The following is a 23,645-nucleotide window of genomic DNA, read 5'->3' on the forward strand; positions in this document are numbered from 1 at the left end:
GTCACTACACATCTGTGCTACCATGATAACTGTTTTTTATACTCCTACAAAGAAGGCTCTTCAAGAGAATAAAAAAAAATGGAAGCAGAATGCATCTGTTACTAAGGAAACTCAGAGCCACAGAGAGCTCTCCATTTTTGATTCAGAGAATTTTTCACAGCTTATTTAGTTAGGCTGTTGTATTGCTAGCTTCGTAGTGTTTTATCCTCATTTCATTTGTTTAATTAATACAAATGTTTGATTGTTATTAGTTATTAAATCATTTACTTGTTCTGTAGAATAAGCCAGAATTATCCATTAAAATATCTGTAAGTGAACCAAACAGAATGTGCCTCTTATTATGTGGGGGTGGGTGATTTGTTCATTAGAGTGGTCTTTTATTACTGTCTTTTTCCCATAAATTAAAGCTATCTTGGTGCTCTGATAAAGTTTTAACATATTTAAGTATTGACTTTTTATTACTGCTACCAATATGTCTTAGACAAATGAATATGAAATATCACTTTGAGAAGAAAGACTATAAAAAAGCCAGGGATGCACCAAGTTAAAATACAACAGCCATGTACTATTTTACGTTATCTTTAAATTAATTAACTATGTAAAACATTATCTAAACAGATAGCTCTTTGAAGTGTTAACATGGTTGCGACGAGCCAGAAAATAGGAATGATTGACCTTTATATACTGATAAAAGTTTCAGTCAACCAAGTTTCAGTTTAATGGCAGGATAAGACTATGCAAGATGTAGTTCTGTGAAATATTCTGATAGGGAGAAGCACTGTACAACATGAACTTTAAAAGGCAAGTGGAATGCTAGTTTTCAGTAACACTATTACTCCTGGGGGAATTCTGCACCAGTGCATGTGTACATAATTAATGAGCAGTGAATATTTTTAATATTTTGGGCAGAAAAAAGCTTCTGCAGGAAATTTGCTATAGTTCCGCCTTTTGCCCATCAGAGGGCATTGTGGTGCTAGAACACAGCAGCCGCTCCAAGCCAGCTGGGGAAGAGAAAGAGCCTGTCTTCTTCACAGCACCTGCTGCACCAGGTCAGGAGACAGGGGCTATGGGGAGACAGACAGCGTGGGCTGCTGGGGGGGAGGGGGTCAGATGGGGCTTATAAGGGGTAGTGGCGGAGGACAGACTGGGGCAGGGGCTGAATGGGAGCAGAGGTGCGGAGCCACATGGGCAGAGGAAGAGGGAGGTGCAGAGCTACAAGGGGAGGGGGAGCAGGGCTTCATAGGAACAAGCGGGTTGCTGAGTGGGGGCACAAAGACACATAGGACAGGGGGTGCAGGGCCACATGGGGATGGGTGAGTGGATGTCTCAATGGGGCTGGAAGGACACATGTGGATAGGGGGTGCAAGGACACTGTGTCCTTGCTGAATGGGAGAGGCTAGGGGTCAGCCAGGGTCTACCTGGGGGAAGCTCCCTAGCAGTCCCTCTCCACGCCCCCCTCCCAAAACCTCATCCATACTTTTCCCACTCATATCCAATAACACTCAAAGTTCACACCCAGGCTCCTTCCCAGAAATTACTTCCCTCTCCTTCAGCTCCTTTGTTAACCCTGACTCCCTACAGCCTTTCTGCTTCTGAGGGGTGCGGGAAATACAGTTCCGTATTGTAGTTTAAATTATTACTCAGAGTTCTGTATTAATATGCCTAATAAGGAATCTATTTGTCAAAAAACATTTTCTGAATCTTTTTTGTTGTTTGTATTGTTACAGACATACTTGCTGACAGGTATTTTGAAATAAATGACCAAAAATAATTGAAACTGGGGCGATTATATTGTGTTTTTTTGACAAATAAAATATGCAGAATTTTGTAGAATTTGAAAATTAATGCTACATTAATGCTTATTTACCTACGGGAGACTTATGACACCCATTTAATTTTAGGCCTTGTCTGCACTGCAGAGTTTTGTCGCTTTAATTAAAGCACTTTAAACTGCTATTGCCTGCCCACACTATGCTCCTTGTGTCAGCAGAGTAAATCCACGCTAGCAGCTCTCGCATTGGCATAGAGAGCAGTGCACTGTGGGTAGCTATTCCACTGTGCAACTGGCCGCAGGGTTCTTTGGGAAGGGTTTGCAATGCCTCATGGGACAGGTACAGCATCACATGATGTAGGTTGCACAATCCCATCGTTCCATGGGCATCCTGCTAGATTGCCAGTCACTTTTCAACTGAAGTTTGCGGGAGGACGGGGGGAGAGGAGCATGTGATGGGGAGTGTGTGTGTGTGGGAAACACAGAGACAGAGTGTGTGTTGGGGGAGTAAGAGAGGGAGGGGAAGTGCGTATGTGAGAGAGACAGGGTGTGTGTCGGGGGAGAGGGAGTGTGTCGGCATGCTGTCTCTAAGTTCAGCCAACCACCAGAAGCAACCAGTCCTGAGGCGGTGGAGGGGGATACCCCCCAACATCAGCCCCCGCCTCCCTGCACAGCACAGCCGTCTCAGTCCCTCTCTCTCACCCCCCCCCCCCCCCCACACACACCCCTTATGCCTCTGCCTGCCTGCCTCTGTCAAGTGTAGTATCGAGCTCTGGTCAGTGTAGGTAGTCTCTTGGTCTATCCAAGGCTGTGATCAAGTGTCTTGATGTTTTTGGTCTTTTGGCCTTGAGATGAAAACCTTGTCTCTGTTTGTGGGACCTTGAAGTGAAAAAAAAAAAAAAAAAATTCTGTGTTCCATAGTGTGGACACAGCAGCATTCCCTGTTAATGATTTCCTCTTTGCTGTGGGAGCTGAGCGGCATGCTTAGCTGTCAGAACTTCACAGAGCTTTGGAAGGGGAGGGGTGCATTCCTGTGTAGCAGGAATGCAGGGCAGCCAAATTCAAAACAGTGAGCAGAGCAGTCATGGCAGGCATTGTGGAATACTGGGGGAAGCCAGTTATAGTGATATAATTAACGGCAGCATCTACACTAATTCTTCGTCGCAAAAAGCTCTGTCCCTCCCATCGAGGTGGTTTTATTCGCTGAAACTGAAGAGTTTTGTTACCAAAAGTAGCATTGCAGTGTGTACACCTCCATTGTTTCGTCGCCAAAAGTTGCCTTTTGGTAATAAAACTCTGCAGTGTAGATAATGCCTAAGTAAGACTATCTCACACATACATTGTTTTAAAGTGTTTAAAAATGTATAAGTATTTACCCTATTAAAGATATTTCCTATTAAACTAGTACTGATATGAACAGCTCTTTAAAACTCCATAAACAGATATGCATATTGTATTTTTCTTAAAAAATTCTAAACAATTTAATTCACAACAATTAAAAGGATAAAATGGAAGGATTATATTTTGTACAAGAACCTCCACTATGATCTTCCAGGACAGTCTTGAAAGATGATACTTTTCCTTCTACCTCTTATATTATTTCCCATCCCCCTGGGACATTGTGTTTCATATTAGGGTCAGACTGGCAGCAGGGATCTAATAACGAAAATAAAATGTGGCAGAGTATGATTCTGTAATAATGCATCTGTGAGGTCTATTGCAATGTCAGAGAAGCTCTGTGATAGAAAAGGTTAAAATTTTAACAGTACCATGGGATAGCTTTGTGTTGTTGTTGTTGTTTTTGTTTTAAACGATAAACATTTTAAAATGTTAACATTCAAAGATGCTTGCTGGACTACTGTGATAGTTTTTGAGCTTGGGAAATAAAATATTGGCAATTATTTTTGGAGGGAACAGACACACACAGGCATAGACTTAAATACCCCCAAAAACCATGTATGTGAAATTCTAGGTCATTGTTTTAGAACAACCATACCTATTCTTTTTTGCTACTGGTTAACGCAGAGCACATTTTTTAAATGGACAATGAAGCTAAGGTGATCAAGGTAAAATACACTGTGATATGCAGCAATGACATTTTATTGTGACTGCAGCTCTTCTTTTTATGGGGAGATGTCAAATGGGAGATGTCCTGCTGAGGCTGATAGCTCACAAAGTTGAGCTGAGCTGCCTGAAACTACTCTTTACCATAGGTAAACTTTTACACCTGTCAGATCAAACAGATTTGTCAATCACATCATTCTAAACGAGACTTTAATCAGTATTATCTGGTGCTTCACTTGTATGGGATACAGCCTATTCTCTGGATGTAATTTTTAAAAATATTATATACACACACAGAGCAGTGGGAGGCTTCAACCTGTGGAATACTGTCCATTCACACAATCAAGCATCTTGGGACTCATCTCTCTCTTACACCCTTGTCAAATAGGCAGTCCAAACTAATGGCTGTCCATGAAGGATTAATTTGTTTCAGGGGGGAAAAAAAGTTTACCCACTGTATGTAATTCATTTACCTCTAACTGCTTTTCTTTTTAAAAAGGCTAAACATAAAAATTTCCCTTCCTATGCCAAACCCAAAACAAAGCTCTTAACCCAAACGCCACCAATGTCCACTTATTGTATCCCAGGATATGAGCTGTTCACATCACAGTGCTGAAAAGAAAAATCAGTCAAATGCAAAAAGTAACAATACCTGCTTTATGAAACTTTTCCATCAGCTCGTGCCGAACTGACTTCTCCAAGTTAAAATAGTCATGGTCTTCATCCGGGTTTTGTAGAAATAGAGGAATATGCTGAAATACTATTACATGTTTACATTTCCGTTTTTCAGCTGCAGCCAGTTGTGCATTAAGCCACTCATCTTGGGCCTGCTTTAACTCAGAACATTTAGAGGAATCAAAGTATAACTGAGAGTTAAGCACAAGAAAGAAAACTCCTCCAACCCAAAAACTGAAGTAATCATCTCCCCAGTGCTTGCAATAATCATCTATTGTTTCAGGTGTTGGAACATTGCCGATATCATGATTTCCGCTGACAAATACCAATGGAATGTCTTGGTCAATGTTCTTCAGGACATTTTTCAAATCTTGTTCTTGGTCCTTTCGCCACTGAGTTCCTATAAAAAGAATTGTTGAGTTATTTTACCAGGATTTTACCTTTTATGTTTATGCTACACTCTTCCACCACCACCACTTAATTTTGTTTATACAGACAGCATTGACAGTAAAAACCAAATGACACTGCTATGCAGATAAAGCAAATATGCAGCAGACAAAATGTACAATGTTATTCTTTAATTATATTTTTAATATATCCATCAGTCATCTAAGCTTGATGCCTTCGCTGCTGTCTGTTTCCTTCATGCCGAAGATCATTTACAGATTGCCCAACAGTAGATGCCATAAGGATGCGTGGTCAGTATTTTGCATCAAACTGAATCTCTCTCCCCTTTTTTCCATCATAAGAACAGCCATACTGGGTCAGACCAAAGGTCCATCTAGCCCAGTATCCTGTCTTCTGACAGTGGCCAATGCCAGATGCCCCAGAGGGAATGAACAGAACAGGTAATCAAGTGATCCATCCCCTGTCACCCATTCCCAGCTTCTGGCAAACAGAGGCTAGGTACATCATACAGACTGATGATCCATTGAGGAAAAGGCAGAATCATTGGAAGGTTTAATTCAAGTTTGTGTACAAGGTAGCAACTGATGAAACACCTGGTTTATACTTTATGGCTACATAAAAGAATGGAGTTTTTGTTCATTACTAGAACTGCTTCAGCAAAAACAATTAGTGTCCTGTAGAAATTCATTGAGATAATACAAGATTATTTTAACATCTCAATGAATTTCTACAGGACACTAATTGTTTTTGCTGAAGCAGTTCTAGTAATGAACAAAAACTCCATTCTTTTATGTAGCCATAAAGTATAAACCAGGTGTTTCATCAGTTGCTACCTTGTACACAAACTTGAATTAAACCTTCCAATTTTCAATTCCTTTTTTAAAAGTCACTAGTAATATTTATTTAAAGTCAAGGCTATATCAGCCTTGTTATGCATAGTTATGCATCCGAAGAAGTGAGGTTTTTACTCATGAAAGCTTATGCCCAAATAAATCTGTTAGTCTTTAAGGTGCCACCAGACTCCTTGTTGTTTTAACAAGTAATAGAACATGGGATTAATTTTAAGGAGGGGTAATTGTGCACTTTACCAATTTGTTTCCTCCCCCCATGGCTAATTTATAATATGCTTGTCTAAAATATTTATCATTCTGCTGACAGGAAGTCCTATTACTCTTGGGACATGTATATTTAATCACTGGAGAAACATACACTATGTCATGAAAAGTTAGGAAAAATGTGTTTTTGAAGAGTGTTTTTATTTATTTTACATTAAATAAAAATAGAAAAAGTTTGTTCTACATTTGAGAAAAGAACACTTTTTAAATATAGATACAGTTGCTATGTGTTTATTATAAACAAATTAAAGTATTACATTTCTAAAAAAATATATGTTAGATTTTAGAATCCAAGAAGACATTTTTATAAAACTGGGTTTGGATTATTTAAAAAAAAAAAAAAAAGTCTTCATTTATCAGGAGATCTGAATTGAGACTCACATTGCAGTGGTGACCATAAATGTAACAACTATGAAAAACATGTTCATTTAAACAAATTTAAAATTCTCAACTACATAGATTTTATATAAAATCTATTACAAAAGTTTATTTTAATTGCACCTAACACTATAAGGTTTATACAATTTCTTTTTCATGCTTCTTCAAAGTTTCTAGGGTCTGAATGCTGATATAGCCTTGACTTTAAATAAATATTACTAGTGACTTTTAAAAAAGGAATTGAAAATTTAACAAAAACACAAGCTTAAAATAATCACCTTACCACTTTCATTTTGAATCTAACAAATGACAGAAGTTTACTAGTGTTTTACTACTATTACTACTACTACTTCAGAAGTGGCAAAAAGCTTGAAAAATGCAAATGGCTACATGAAGGAAAAAGCCCTGACACTTTGACAGCAATGCAGTGGTTTCCTCAATTAGTACAGTTTATTTATATAGCAACACAGGTGTACAGGCTGCCTTACAACAATAAAAATTAGCCATCAAAACAAAAAACAAGGTCTCTGCCCCCAAGAGCCTCGGTGGTTGTATTAAGTGGTCAAAAGAGTAATTTTAGGACAATTAAATAGTTGGTTTCGTATTTTTAGTAAAGGTCCAGACAACTTATATATATTTGTTTATTTTTTAAAAACGAGAACAAGGAAGAGTAGAGGTAGCAATGTGTGTGTATGCAACAGAAATGGAGAGCTAAGGACCTAGATGTTATTTATATTACAGTGGCATCTGGAGGCTTCACTGAGGTTGAGCATCAAGGCATAGTGCCCAGAACAAATAGAGAGTCCCTTAGCTAAGTGCTTACAATTTAACTAAACAAGATGGATAAAGAGTGAGAGGGGATACCAGGCGCACAGTGAAAAACAGAAATAACTTGTCCAGAGTCCAAGTCATACAATAGGGCACTGGCATAGCAGAGAACACAACCCAGGTCTCCCGAGGCCCTCTTCAATATCCAATTCAATGGACCACATTGCCTCTTAGTATACAAAATGAACAACATAGTGGTCACTATATAGTTCATGGATGCAGCTGAAGAGGACGACAAGGAAGAGTCAAAGATAGCTGCACCTTTGGATCAACTACCGGACAGCAGTTGCTGCATTGAACAAGTGTTTACTCTGGATGAAATCAGGAGAACGTTAACTACCTGTACATCTTGCTACTCCAAAAGTTGTGCATGCAGACAGACAGTAGAAAAATTAAATGGTATTAAAAAGCAGGTTGCTGTAACAGAGTTCTTTGGTGTATTGTAGCTGATTACTGTGACTGCTTATGTATTCAGTGTGCTTTGTGTAAGCTAGTATTTGCTGGCAACCTGATTTGTTTGTGCTTATCTACTTTTCAATAAATATGCACTCTTTTTCTAAATAAAGAAAGTGATAGCACTTTTGTTTTCCCCACTGCTTATTCAATGGCCTCTCCATTATCCAAACTCCCAATTATCTCAATACAATCCATGTCCCACATCCTACTTGGATGAACAGGAGTATACTGTATGTAATCTAATACACATATCAACAGTATTCACTGTGGGGAAGGTTAAATAAAAGTGAAGTGATATTTATTAGTCTTGTATTTTATTGTAGCTGTTTCTTGAAGCATGAAAATGGCAGAGAGAGGAGGACGACTGCTTGAAGGCATGGCAGGGAAACTTGACTTGGGAAGTGTCAGGGTGGATATAACTAAAAGTAATGAACAGTTCATTTTTGTTCAGTTTATCCTGGAGTTATAATGTCACAATGCCTTCAGTCACTAGCTACACCATACTATGTTGATGTTATATATTATGTTCTGTATGTACAGCTTTGCTCTAAGATAAATGACTTTAAAAATTAATAGCCCATGAAGGATAGTTTTGCTTTTAAGGAATATAAAGAAGCTAGAACTGTCACTAGAGTATAGCTATCTGCAATTTTCCTTTGAGCTTTCTGTTGTATCATTTTTTGAAAATTGAGTGACATGAGCAAAAGTATAAAGGAGAAATGCCAACATCTCTGTTGCAGAACATCTTTCTATTGTAAGTTATTTGTAAGTCTCTATTTCTCTAAACATTTCCAATAATGTATTGCTCAAAAAAGTCAAGACAACCTTTCTTCTCTCACTTAGAGCAGATTTCAAGAAAGGAAGAAGTCTATTTTGCAAATGTCTTTGCCAAAACTTGCTGTAGTCAGCAGGAGTCGTATTTGCAGTTTATTCTGCAAAGGTAATAATCCTTCTGCTAATAATCCAAATCTATAACTCACCTTGGTAGCAATGCAGAGGGAACCTACATATTTAAAAAAAATGATGTTTTTCAAATGCATTAGCTACAAATATACTTTAAAACACCACATAACTGGGGCCACAGATTTGTGGTTTTGTAAACATGTTTTATTGTGACTTTTGCATCAAAAAGACAACTCTTCATTTATGTTAGAGTTCACCCTCCTTTGCAGTTATTACAGAGAAATTATGCAATATAGATCTTCTTTCAAACTGATACTATTTTTATAAGCCCTCACTACCAAGGTACTACCACCTGCTGTGGTGGGTAGACTTTTCTGGGGCAGCTAGCACTACCAACTGCAAACTTGTGCAGGGAGTGATGGATCTATCGGGGGTCAATTTATCGCATCTAGTGTAGACGCGATAAAATCGATCCCCGATTGCGCTCCCCGTTGACTCCGGAACTCCAGCTCACGAGAGGCAGAAGAGGAGTCGACGGGGGAGCGGCAGCGGTCGACTCGCCGCCGTCCTCATGGCCAGGTAAGTCGACCAAAGATGCGAATAGCGTAGCTGAAATGGCGTATCTTAGGTCAAACCCTCCGCTAGTGTGGACATGGGCTAGGTATGCTGCATCTGGATATCTCCCACTGATATGCAGTAAGGATGGTGAGATGTGGTTCCCTTTGGGTTCTGGTGGCTGTCTAGTCAGGCACCATATAACAGGAGAGTTAATCATTGGATGAGTCCTATTATCCAGGTCAGTGGGGGTTGCAGTTCCCAGTTGTCCCTGCATCCTATAATTTGGGTGCCAAATAATCAGACTAGTTGTCAAGGCTGGATCCCCACTTTGAACTTTAGGGTACAAATGTAGGGGCCTGCATGAAAAACTTCTAAGCTTAACTACCAGCTTAGCTTTGGTTCGGCTGCCACCATTTCAATGGATTCCCTTCCTGGGAAGCCTTGAAAAACCTTCACCAAATCCCTGGTGAAAACAAATCCAAACCCCTTGGATCTTAAAACAAGGAGAAATTAACCATTCCCCCTCCTTCCTCCCACCAACTCCTGGTGAATTAAGTTCCAACCCCCCTGGGATCTACAACAGGGAGAAATTAACCATCCCCCCTCCTTCCTCCCACCAACTCCTGGTAAATCAAGATCCAAAACCCTTGGATCTTAAAACAAGGAAAAATCAATCAGGTCCTTAAAAAGAAGGCTTTTAATTAAAGAAAAAGGTAAAAATCATCTCTGTAAAATCAGTATGGAAATTAACCTTACAGGGTAATCAAACTTAAAGAGCTCAGAGGACTCCCCTCTAGTCTCAGGTTCAAAGTACAGCAAACAAAGATAAACACTCTAGTAAAAGGTACATTTACAAGTTGAGAAAACAAAGGAAAACTAACACGCCTTGCCTGGCTATTTACTTACAAGTTTGAAATAGGAGAGACTTGTTTAGAAAGATGTGGAGAACCTGGATTGATGTCTGGTCCCTCTCAGTCCCGAGAACGAACACACTCCCAAACAAAGAACACAAACAACAGCCTTCCCCCCCCCAAGATTTGAAAGTATCTTGTCCCCTTATTGGTCCTTTAGGTCAGATGCCAGCCAGGTTACCTGAGCTTCTTAACCCTTTACAGGGAAAAGGATTTTGGAGTCTCTGGCCAGGAGGGATTTTTATAGTACTGTACACAGAACAGCTATTACCCTTCCCTTTATAGTTATGACACTAGTCAACAATGGACGTGAACTCATACAACTCTACTGGCTATAGAGTTGACACAGCACAACATATAGACTCTCTATTCTGCGTGATTTCTCTATCTGACCTCCTCCAGGTCAGAAAGGGCTTTCTAATTAGCTTTGTCCTACTCAAATTTGGTTTTACAGGGGTAGACTGAAGACTGGGAAGAACTGCATTTTATGTAAGAATAATACAAAAATGGAATTCTCAGGCAGAAATAGTACCAAGTCTAAAAGAGTCAAAAGATGGCACAGCACCACTGATGGAGGAATGAATATTGGACCTGTTTCTTCTTTCATTTACAATGATGTCAGTGGAGTTACATCACTGTAAAAAAGACAATTAGGCCCATTCAAAGAAATGCACGTGGTCACTACAAACAGCACTCTAAGACAAAGGTACATATACAGTATTCCATCTTAGAACCTCTTCCATCTGGCTTTCACCCCTTGCACTCCACTGAAACTGCTTTCACCAAAGTCTCTAAAGAATCCTTCCTCACCAAAGCTCAGAAGCAGTACTCCATCCTCATCCTCCTTGGCCCATCAGCTGCTCTTGCCACCACTTACAATGCTCTTCTTGAAATCTTGGCCTCTTTTGTCTTCTGTGCCTCTGTCCTCTCCTGGTTTTCCCTGTATCTCTCTGATTACTCATTGTATGTGTCCTTTGGAGAATCTTCCTCAAGCCCCCTACCCCTTTCTGTGCGTTCTTCAGGACTTTGCCATTGGTCCCCCTTCTCTTCTCCCTCAACACCTTATCTGGGAGTAATCTCATCTGCGAGCACAAATTCAATTACTAGCTCTACGTGGATGATTCCCAGGCCTACTTCTTTCTCCAGAGTTTCTCCTTCTGGGCCTGGGCTACACTGATGGAGGGGGTGGGGGTTTCGAACTAAGATACGCAACTTCAGCTACGCTATTCGTGTACCTGAAGTCGAAGTATCTTAGTTTGACTTACCTGGCCGTCCTCATGGCGGTGAGTCGACTGCCGCGGCTCCCCCGTCGACTCTGCTTACTCCTCCTGCTGAGGTGGAGTACAGGTGTCGATTCAGGGATCGATTTACCGCAGCTAGACAAGACGTGATAAATCGATCACCGATACATCGAACACTACCCGCCGATTCGGCGAGCAGTATAGACGTACCCTAAACTAACATCATGGCCTGTGTCTCTGACATCTCCTTGTGGATCCAGCCGTCAGCTCAAGCTCAACATGGCTAAAACAGCTCTTAAAACTTCCCGTTTCTTCCAATCACTGTGATCATCCTGCTTGCCACTGAGGCCCATAATCTGAGTGGCATTTTTGACTCAGACTTCTCGCTGTATCCTTACATAAAGGCTATGTCTAAATCTTGCTAATTGTTTCTGCAGAACATCTCTACATCCTTACTTATCCATCCACACAGCTGAAACTCCCATCCATGGTCTTATCAACTCACGTCTCATTTACTGCAACATCTTTCTCTCTGGCCTTGACAAAAGCAGTCTTGTCCCACTTTCAGCCATTCAGAATGCTGCTACAAATATCATTTTCCTAACCAGTTTCTTTGACCACGTCATCCCTCTCTTTGCATTCCTCCTCTGGGTCCCCCTTCTTTATCATAAACATAAGCTATTTGTCTTCATTTCAAGGCCCTTCACAGCAGAACTCTACACACTCATCTACTATTGATGTGTCAACTCCCACCTCCCTTTAGTCCATGATGCCAACCTCCAACTTCCACTTGTTAAATTTTCAAATAAGCACCTTCGTGCTTTCTCCCATGATGCCCCTCACACTTGAGAGGAGGTCCAGTTAATATCCACAAAGCTACCTCACTATCCTCCTTCAAAACTCTCCTTAGAATTCTCCTTTTCTGTGATGTGTACAAAGAACTTGACAATCATTGGTATACTGAGACCGCTGTCTATCATGCTGACCAATGCTGTCTGTTTCCTTGTACTCCCCCATCTGTCTGCATCCATCTGTTGGACCTCGTTTTATACTTAGGTTGTAAGATCTTTAGGGCAGGGTTCATCTTTTTTGTTAAGTTTATACAGTGCCTAGAACAATGGGATCCCGGTTCATGATTAGGGCTCCTAAGTTGTTACAGAAATAACCCATACGCATTTGCAATATGTTGTAACAATTCAAACTAATATATGCAAGAAGAGCACATTGGATACTCCACATTTTATAATCTCCATGTGGTCATGTTCTTAAAATATATTCCTTCTGGGTTAAAGTCTGTGCTGTGATAGGCAAAATGTTTCATGTCATCTTTTTAGTAAACACGACAGTATATGTCTTATTGATAAAACTAGAGACTGAAGTCCAAATATCACCCAGGAAATGTCTCTTATTTTTACTCCACGCAAAGACATATATACCTATTCATTGAGTGACTGAAACCATAGTTTAATAAGACAATACAAAAACAGGAAATGACTGCCTGGGAAGGAGTACTGTGGAAAGGGATCTGGGGATCATAGTAGACCACAAGCTAACTATGAGTCAACAATATAACATTGTTGCAAAAAAAAGAAGCGCAGCAAACATCGTTCTGGGATGTATTAGCAAGAGTGCTGTAAGCAAGACACGAGAAGTCATTTTTCCATTCTACTCTACACTGATTAGGCCTCAACTGGAGTATTGTGTGCCACGTTTCAGGAAAGATGTGGACAAACTGAAGAAAGTCCAGAGAACAACAACAAAAATGATTAAAGGTCTAGAAAACATGACCTATGAGGGAAGATTGAAAAAATTGGGTTTGTTTAGTCTGGAAAAGAGAAGACTGAGAGGGGACATGATAACAGCTTTATAGTACATAAAAGGTTACAAGGAGGAGGGAGAAAAATTGTTCTTCTTAACCTCTAAGGATTGGACAAAAAGCAACGGGCATAAATTGCAGCAAGCGAGGTTTAGGCTGGACATTAGGAAAAGCTTCCTGTCAGGGTGGTTAAGCACTGGAATAAATTGCTTAGGGAAGTGGTGGAATCTCCATCATTGGAGATTTAAGAGCAGGTTAGACATATACCTGTCAGGAATGGTCTAGAAAATACTTAGTGCTGCCAGGAGTGCAGGGAACTGGACTAGATGACCTCTTGAGGTCCCTTCCAGTCCTATGATTCTATGAATATACCACTGGTACAAATTACCCATTGCTTCCTATCTTATAAAGAAACCTAAAAGAATCTTTTCATTGGGAATTAAAATAGCCATTTTACCACAGCTAAGATATGAGAGGCTGATTTAAACAGTATATTCGGGCATTCTATATGAAGTAAGCAATACAAAAGTTTTACTACAGTACGAGCTCATAATGGATTATTATATTTCTGAAATGACAGTGAAATAAAAAACAAATGGAGAAAAGAACCTTTCAGCAGCTTAACTATTCCTGGAGCTTCAATGCATTGCATTATACCGATGACTGTGAACTCAGGCTTTTTTCCTAGTTTTCAGCTGCACAGGTGTCCATTTAACTACCTAGTCCTTCAAATTATTGTTCCACCTTCTGCTGTGAAAATAATCACTATGCTTCATTTAAGTACACTCCGCTCTTTTATCCACACACATACCTTAGCAATTTAGTCCTTGCATATCAAGTGCAGCCCAACACTGCCAATGCTTTGTTTCCGATTGTTACCATGACAAGACTAGCATAATTACACAAAAGTTACAAAAAAGTTAATAGAGCACCACTGAAGACACAAACTACTAGTTTCCAATTGCTATTTTTATTCAAGAGGCATCAGGTGAAGTTTAGCTACGCAAACTTTAAATATATTCTGAGAGTCGGTTACTGCCTTTTTTTTTTTTTTTTTTTAGAAGACGTTCACGAGGTCTGCATAATATTTTTCATCTCCTACTAAGGCATTATCAACATGTCTAATATCTACTGCTAATATTTTCACCAAACTATGGCTATAGTCCCATTACAAGATAAAAAACAAAAAACCAACAACTATATTCAACCAGAAAACTAAAAAAGTTTTTTTGATGAAAGTGCATGAAAGGGAAATTTCCCTATTCTGCTGTCTTAGGCCTTGTCTATACTTACTGTGTTTTGCCAGTATAGATATACTGATAAAATATACTGGCTACCCATCCTAGAGGAATGCAGCTTATATCTGCAAAAGAACTCTTAAACCAGTTCTCTTAACAGAATAACGTAGCAAACAGTCCCTGCACCAAAGAGTTTACAATTTAAATAGGTAAAACAGACTGATGGGACAGAATGGTGAAGTAGCTCATCCATGGTCTGTGGCAGACTCTGGAATAGAATCCCAGGACTCCCAGTTCAGTACCCAATAGATCATGTTGTCTCCTACTGACTCCATGAAAACTAGCACATTGAGGTCTCCCCATCTCATTCCAGCTTGATGAACTCAGAATCAAACTTGGTGCTGGTTGGACATGGATCAGCATCATCCAAGGAGGAAGAAGTAGAAAACAATTTTCAGTTCAGATGGTCTGAAAAAAGGCCTGAAATACACCTTTTCAAAATTCACTGAATTTAAAACGAGACTGGAACCATTATGATCATCTAGTCTGACCGCCTAAATGATATAGGACATAGAATTTCACTTAATGATCTTTCCCTAAAACAAAGGACAGTTCCAAGAAGACAAATGAGGAAGCAAACACTATACAACAGTTTCTGTACTGTATAATGTGCCAGACAAATGGTTTGTTATGCAGAAAGCACACAGCTACACTTCATTCATACCACAAACAAATGGGATTGTTACCTTTAAAACATGGCTGCCAATTATATATAAATATATTTGTCGGTTCTTCGATACCACAGTGAGCATGCAGCCTAACAACCTGAGAGAATAATATATGGAATCAAACCTCTTTGGGCTGGGAATCATTGCCACTGGTTCAATAAATATTTGTAGCTAATCTATCTACACCTATACAGAAGAAAAAATAAAGATGTGGTAAAAAAAATAATTTTATTTTGATGGATGAAATCTTTGCTAGGATATGCGGGGGAGGGGGGGGAATCAAACTAGCATCTTCAACACCTAATCTCAGTATATATCAAAACAAAACATTAAATAAATATTATTGGCAAGACTACCCAGTTAAATTAGCAGACTCTGCAAAGTAAATATATATCTAAGGTTTTAGAAGAAAGCTGATAGTATATTGTGTTATATGTTCATGTAGTTAAAGATTATAACAATGTCTGAGCATAGGAAGAGTGGTACGATTATGTTAAAGTCAACAAGGTTCATCCGGGGCACAAGATCCACGACAGCAGATCTCATTGCAGGATTGGGACATAGCACATGAATAAAATGAGAGCACACTTGCTCTACAGATACAATTCTTTTTCACTGCACTATGGCTCCTTTGTGCCCATAAGCCAAAAATATATTGTCATAGAGGTAAACCATGCATTGAGTATATTTCATACTTCCCTGCTCATGGGATGATTATAGCAAATACAATTTCATACTAAGTTGTCTGGAGGTCGTGAGCGCTCCATTAGCTTTTATTGAAATCAGATAATTTCACAAATAAATATTTTCATAGTAATGTACAAATATAATGAATTTTTGTAGGGAATATAAAACCCCTCTGACAGTTTTTGCTGCATCTAGAAAGTCTTTGGACATGAAAAATTACCAATGGGCTGAGGATTTGGAGAAAAAATAGTCAAGTGTTCTTTGGATGTGGATTCCATTAGATCTAAACCATCAAAGTCTGTGATAGTTTTGGCTTCTTCCTAATTAACAACAAAATTTAAAAATAGCACACACACAGTCACATGAAAAAATTATTCAATTAGTTTAAGTTAACTTATTGGCAGGAGACTAGATCAAATCCAGAACACATGTGCACAGTCCATCAGCAGTAAATCAGTTCAAGTTACTTGAGGCAATATCAGACATGTTAATATTCCACAGTTATTCTCCCACGACTCATGTAGAACTTGAGCAGTTTAAACACCAGAGCAAAACATTTTTCTAAATATCATCTCTGAATTCTCAGCCTGGTATCTGAAAAATCAAGCTGTACTCTTCCTACTTCGCACTCCATGAACCACCACTATGGAAGTGGAGGGTTTTCTTCCACACCACCCAACAAAGATCCTGGAATCAGGATTTAGCTACTGATTTTGCTGAAAATGCATGAGATGAAATAGAATACAGCTGGCTTCTGCACAGCTGTGCAACGGTGATGGTAGTTAAAAAACAAAACAAACTGTTTCTGTCAGTAAACTAAGCAGATCAGCTCCGAGAAGACAAAAAAGGAGTAAATGTGTGTTCTAATAAGGTGATATGTTTACAGTCACTTTTTAAAGTCATCACCATATTTTGAATATCATTGGAAGTATGATTTTTTTAAAAAACCAGTAACCACAGTAATATGGGCCATATAAGCAGACAAAACAAATACATTAGAATTTATGCTGTCAAATTTTGAATGGGGAAGGGAATTTTTTTTTTAATAAACTACAGTATTGTTAATTAAAATAAAATCCCTATTTATTAAAGCAGACCTTTTAAAAGGTGTCCCCGCCCCTTTTGGGCAAGCTGTAATGCTTCAATTTTATATGAAAAGCTTTTATTTACAGTTACAAAGACAAAGGAGACCGTTATCACAAGATTAATAACAGTATAACAGCAGTAACAAAAGTGACTCTTGACCAAAGACGAGTGCTCAATAACTTATTATATACTATGGGGAAAGCACTTTGAAAAAAATATTTAAAAGTTTCAAGTATTTCTTTTCTTTGTAGATTTTGCTGATAATTCAATGCACACAACCTTAAAACTTTGTATGGGAGCCATCATTTCTCTGTGAATTGTTCAGTTCACAAGTGCATAAATTCTGCTTCTGCGCCTGAATACAGGTTGTCAGCATTATATCCATAGCACATATCGGGTGCCAAATTCCACTAGTAGCACCAAAGGGCTTCAAACCTTATTCAACTACCACAACTGCTAAAATGTGAACAGGATAATTCAGTATCCTTATGTAATAAAGTACAAGTACTGTAGGCTCTTGTTTGGAAAGCATGCCAATTAGACTAAATCAATTGTAAAACTATGCTAAAGTTTACCACTTTGTATACCTTCACAGTATAAGTGTTGCTGAGTTCTTTTGACCAAATGTCAACAGCTAGATAGAGCTTCTGCCTAATATTATCTCAGTCTCCCTTTTGAGAAAAACACTGAAGGATACTTAGAGCCTCTTGGGATGTGCTATGTAACCTCGACCCCATTGCAATCAAGTGTTCAGTACCTTTTCAGGCTCAGAAATGCCTCATAAGTAAAATGGTTTAGAATATTTATAATTGTCATGCCCTTTTATGGCTAGGGAAAACACTGGATTTTAAAATATAGCCCTTTCGTTGGGAGAATTTTGAGTGGCGTATTTTTTTCCTCCGTCTGTTCCACACTGAATAAAATAGGCTTCTCAGACAACCCTATAAATGCCCCCCAAAATAATCCCTTTTAGTAGGTCTCTCAGAATGGATTGAAAAATAATGGTTTTAAAACTTTAGTGATTATAAATTGAAATGAAACCTTAGCTCTACCTAGACAATAGCACTATCAACTTTGATGTTCCTTAATTCTAAAGCTCTCTCTTCTGAACAGAAATAACTTCACCCTCTACAGTGCACTAATCATGGTTTGTAAAGGCACCTTTATACAAGTATTGTATAGTTAAAAAAAAAAAAAAAATCAATGTGCCTAATACATCTTGTGACCTGATCTTCAAAAGTTGCTGAGCAGTGAAGTCAGTGGGAGCAGCAATGCTTTGGAAATCAGGCCACTTATCTAGGTGCCTAAATATGAACTTAGAAGCCTAATATTAGGCACCAATTTTTGAAAATCTTGGCAAATATCATCACTATTACTTTTTTCACATGGAGAAATCCACCTATCTGAAATTACTGAAAGCCTTACCAAATTCGGGAATGCACAGAAATGTTATTTGCTGTGCAAATGTGTAGTGTAAAGGAATTGGGTAGTACTGCTTTAAATAGTTTGGGAGCTCTTCTGCAATAGAAGACAGGGAAGTCCACTAGTGGGATCCCAGACTATTAAAAGCAATACTACTCAAATTCCTATACACTACAGCATAGATATCTTGTCTTGACATGGACTAGTCACATAACATAGTTCTCTGTCTCCATCAAGATCAGCAGTTTTTCCTTCTTGTGGACAAAATGACTAAAATTCAGTTAGTCTTAAAACCGTCCATCTCCTGTATTACCTCAGCAAATCTTCTCTCTCCTGGATTAAAGCTCAGTCACTGCTACAAGGAAATCCAAATGTGCAAAAAAAGAATATTTGCTGCCCACTACTCTGTGTAAAATCACATACTTCACTTGTACTCTATTTTTTCTGTGGCGAGATGAATTACTTGACAAGTTTCTTGAGAGACAATATATTAACTTTACTATATCCAGAATTTCAGTCTGATATGTTTTGCAATTTCTAGATCCCATGATCTTTTGTGCAGGGAGTTCATTGGGCTTATACAGAATTTGGTCCCTGTGTTTTTGAGGACTGTAGTACTTCGAGATTGAAAATAATTAACTATTAGTAGATCATTGAGTTCATCCCCAGAGAGGACATGGTTCGTGGATTGAAGATTTATTAGATTTAACTCTGCTTGATCTTATCCATCAGGCCAAAAATGACTAATTAAATTAAACACATTGCTCCTAAATAAATAAACTTTGTACCTTCTCTAGAGAGTGAGCAAATTGAATTGGAAGACTGTTAAACATATAAAGGATGGAGTACCACATATGCCCTGAGCTGTTTACATCTCTCAATACAATCTATGGACAAAAATCAAACACTTTGCTCTTATTTTGTTTGATCTAGAGCTAGGTCCCAGGAAGAGGAAGAATCAAGGTGGTTTGAAACCACCTTTAACCACTCCCCCCTCCTCAGCTTCATCAAATGCTGCTCAGGTGCAGTCTCTCTGGCCCCAGAACTATAAATCAAAATGATACACTGCATTCCAGAATCTCTCATATTCAATGCACATTAGAGGGCTCACTGGAGCTTATTCATTACAATAATGAAATGAATTATTTAACATAGCACTTGAAAAATAAAATCAAAAAGCTTTGAATATGACAGTCTGAAACATTTACTAGGGTCTTTTATTCTGTATCAATTGCTAAGTATACTAGTGTCTTCCACAAGAGTTTAGGAATGGTTGGTGAGGTCATAAATGCAAGTAAAGCACCAGTGACATAAGCAATTCACTAAGGGATACTAGGGGATCCCCATAATATTTTTTTAAAACTATTTTTTCCTTATATGAAAAATGCATATTTGTGTAGTACTTGGTTAGTAGTAGGCAGGGGTAAGCAAATTTTTTTTATTGAACCTTAATTCACCTACCAAAATACTAGAATAATGGCATCTAACCTTCAGAGACCTATTTCATATTCAGTGCATAATCAGTGATATTTTCTGCTCTTTACTAATCTTGATGCCCTTGCCAAATTCCAGCATTGGTGATTATGTTCCATCTGTAAATTTCAACAGGACACATTTTTCTTTGCTGCACCTCTTAAAATGTATTGCCTTGCATTGATGGTACAGAATGATATTCCATCCTAGAGATGACTGCATTTCAGCAATAGGCAAAATAAAGTAGTATGAAAGATAGAGGGCCAAGTTTGGCTTTACCCCTAAAGGAATTTGTCCCTAATTACACCAGGCCTGAATAGGACCTAGACTTTTAAGAACTTAGAAATTCCTTCTAGAGGAAAGGTGCTATATATGGATTCTGCCATTCATTATGCCATCATTAATTCTGATCACACAGATAAGACTGGGACGTCTTCACATATGTTCCATAGCCAACACCTCATTTAATTAATGATTTCATAGAGACAGCATTATGCTGGATGTTTTACTCATTTCCAAACAAGTCAAGCTGCCTGATGCAACAATGTGGTATCAGAACTATTATGGCAAAACCATGGCAGTCAACCAAGCCAACTAGAGATCGTCTAGTTAAGACAATGAGGAGTTCTTGTGGCACCTTAGAGATTAACAACATTTATTTGGACATAAGCTTTCGTGGGCTAAAGCCCACTTAATCAGATGCATGGAGTGAAAAAAAAACAAACAAACAGTAAGCAGAATATATATTATAACACATGAAAAGATGGGAGTTGCTTTACCAAGTGAGGAGTCAGTGCTAATGAGCCAATTCAATTAAGGTGGAAGTGGCCTATTCTCAACAGTTGACAAGAAGGTGTGAATATTAGCAGAGGGAAAATTACTTTTTGTAGTGACTCATCCACTCCCACTCTTTATTCAGTCCAGTTTGCAAATTAATTCCAGTTCTGCAGTTTCTCGTTGGAGTCTGTTTTTGAAGTTTTTTTTGTTAAGAATTGCCACTTTTAAGTCTGTTATTGAGTGCCCAGGGAGACTGAAGTGTTCTCCTACTGGTTTTTGAATGTTACAATTCTTGATGTCTGAGATTTGTGTACATTTATTCTTTTGCGTAGAGACTGTCCGGTTTGGCCAATGTACATGGCAGAGAGGCTTCCTGGGACATGATGGCATATATCACATTGGTAGATATGCAGGTGAATGATGGTGTGGCTGATATGCTTAGGTCCTATGATGGTGTCCCTTGAATAGATCTGCGGACAGAGTTGGCAACAGGGTTTGTTGCAGGGATCGGTTCCTGGGTTAGTGTTTTTGTTGTGTGGTGTGTAGTTGCTGGTGAGTTTTTGCTTCAGGTTGGGGAGGCTGTCTGTAAGCGAGGACTTGCCTGTCTCCCAAGGTCTGAGAGAGTTAGGTATTGTCCTTCAGGATAGGTTGTAGATCCTTGATGTGCTGGAGAGGTTTTAGTTGGGGGCTGTAGGTGACTGCTAGTGGTGTTTTGTTACTTTTTTTTGTTGGGCAAGTCCTGTAGTAGGTGACTTCTGGGTACCCTCCTGGCTCTGTCAATCTGTTTCTTCACTTTACCAGGTGGGTATTATAGTTTTAAGAACGCTTGATAGAGATCCTGTAGGTGTTTGTCTCTGAGGGATTGGAGCAAATGCAGTTGTATCTTAGAGCTTGGCTGTAGACCAGTGGTTCCCAAACTGGGGTTCGCAGAACGTTACAGGGGGTTCGTCAGAAAAATTTCACTAATGGCGGACAGAGGACCCCAGGCATTGGAGACAGCAGGTGGGACCCGGCTGCAGGGCAGACATCCCGAGCCCCAGGGAGAGCGGGGCTGGCCAGTTGGGGCCGGCAGCCCAAGCCCTGCCTCCATCAGCAGAGGAGCCGGCAGCCCGAGCCCTGCCACTATCTGCGGGGGAGCCGGCAGCCTGAACCCCAGTGCTCCATGTGGGGCTGGCAGCCTGAGCCCCAGGGAGAGCGGGGCCTGGCAATTGGGGCTGGCAGCCCGAGCCCTGCCCCAGTCAGCGGGGGAGCCGGCAGCCCGAACCCCAGCCCAAGCCACAGGAATTTGCCAAATCTCATCTAAAGCCAGAACCACGGCCCTCCATGTTACCACCAGCCACAACCTCACCCGAAACTAGAGATGGGTGAAAAATACCAAGCCTTTTTCACAGAAAGTTTTGAAATTTTTTTTTTTTCCACATTTTTCAAAATTCTCCAAGAAAATTTTACAAAAAACTGAAACGGAAAAATGGTCCATTGTCAAAAACTGTTTTCATGAAACATTTTCTGATTTTTGAAAACCAAAAATGAATTTATTTTTATTAGAAACCATTTTTTTTTTAAACAAAAGCCAAAAAACATTTTACAGAAACATTTTTGGTTTCTGGTTTTTCTATGTTCGTTAAAAAAAGTTTCAATTAAAAATATTTTTCAGAGGTTCATAGATTCCGGGGCCCGGCCGTTGGGGCATCCATCACACTGAGGAAACAAACTTAAATCCCTGAAAATATTCATTTTTAGGAGGGGGTTCACGAGATTTCACAATTTAGTGGTCTGGCTAGAGAATCTTGCCCGCATGCTCGGGGTTCAGCTGATCGCCATATTTAGGGTCGGGAAGGAATTTTCCTCCAGGGTAGATTGGCAGAGGCCCTGGAGGTTTTTCGTCTTCCTCCGCAGCATGGGGCAGGGGTCGCTTGCTGGAGGATTCTCAGCAATTTGAAGTATTTAAATCATGATTTGGGGACTTCAACAGCTGAGTCAAGGGAGAGAGTTATTGCAGGAGTGGGTGGGTCAGCTTTTGGGGCCCGCATCATGCGGGAGGTCAGACTAGATGATCATAATGGTCCCTTCTGACCTTAGAGTCTATGAGTCTAGTGAAAGGGGTTCACGGGCTGTTAAAGTTTGGGAACCACTGCTGTAGACAATAGATCGTGTGATGTGATTTGGATGAAAGCTGGAGGCATGTTGGTAAGTACAGTGGTCAGTAGGTTTCCGGTATAAGGTGGTGTTTATGTGACCATTGCTTATTTGCACTGTAGTGTCCAGGAAGTGGATCTCCTGTGTGGACTGGTCCAAGCTGAGGTTAATGGTGGAATGGAAATTGTTGAAATCCTGGTGGAATTCCTCAAGGGCCTCCTTCACATGGGTCCAGATCATGAAGATGTCATCAATGTAGCGCCAGTAGAGTAGGGGCGCTAGGGGACGAGAGCTGAGGAAGTGTTGTTCTAAGTCAGCCATAAAAATGTTGGCATACTGTAGGGCCATGCGGGTCCCCACAGCAGTCCCGCTGACTTGAAGGTATAAATTGTCCCCAAATCTGAAATAGTTGTGGGTGAGGACAAAGTCACAAAGTTCAGCCACCAGGCTTGCCATGACATTGTCATGAATACTGTTTCTGATGGCTTGCAGTCCAACTTGTGTGGAATGTTTGTTTACAGACCTTCTACATCCATAGTGGCTAGGATGGTGTTTTCTGGAAGATCACCAATAGATTGTAGTTCCCTCAGGAAGTCAGTGGTGTCTCGAAGATAGCTGTGAGTGCTGGTAGCGTAGGGCCTGAGGAGAGTGTGTCCACATAGCCAGACAATCCTGCTGAGCAGTTAAAGTTTCAGTTTGAGGAAAGAGAGTAGTTTTTTTTACTAGCAATTCAACAAGTATTCAATTTAATAGAGAGTTTTCATTCCATTCTAGTGGGCATCTTACAATTTAGTGCAGTTGAAATATTAAACTACAATTGCTATGATACACATTTTCAAATTATTATTAAATTATTTATACTGTGCTAGCATCTAGGTGCTCCAGACACAGAATACGACCCCCCCGTGTTAGCTACTGTACAACCACATAAGATCTTACTGTCTAAGTACAAGACAAGAGACGACAGGTGCATA

At 39.6% G+C, this 23,645-nt stretch overlaps 1 protein-coding gene across 4 annotated transcripts in view; it reads right to left on the reverse strand.

Annotated features, from left to right (window-relative positions):
- CPPED1 (calcineurin like phosphoesterase domain containing 1) overlaps positions 1-23,645 on the reverse strand; it is an 88,131-nt gene that overhangs the window by 29,827 nt on the left and 34,659 nt on the right. For 3 of the 4 annotated variants that reach the window (XM_034783755.1, XM_034783756.1, XM_034783757.1), the window contains exon 3: positions 4,488-4,910. The exons of the other annotated variant lie outside the window; for it this stretch is intronic. In XM_034783755.1, the coding sequence (XP_034639646.1) occupies positions 4,488-4,910 (423 nt within the window). The remainder of the gene's footprint in view (positions 1-4,487; positions 4,911-23,645) is intronic. 4 annotated transcript variants of the gene reach the window in all.

Source organism: Trachemys scripta, chromosome 10, assembly GCF_013100865.1.
Source record: "Trachemys scripta elegans isolate TJP31775 chromosome 10, CAS_Tse_1.0, whole genome shotgun sequence".
Classification (NCBI taxonomy): domain Eukaryota; kingdom Metazoa; phylum Chordata; order Testudines; family Emydidae; genus Trachemys; species Trachemys scripta.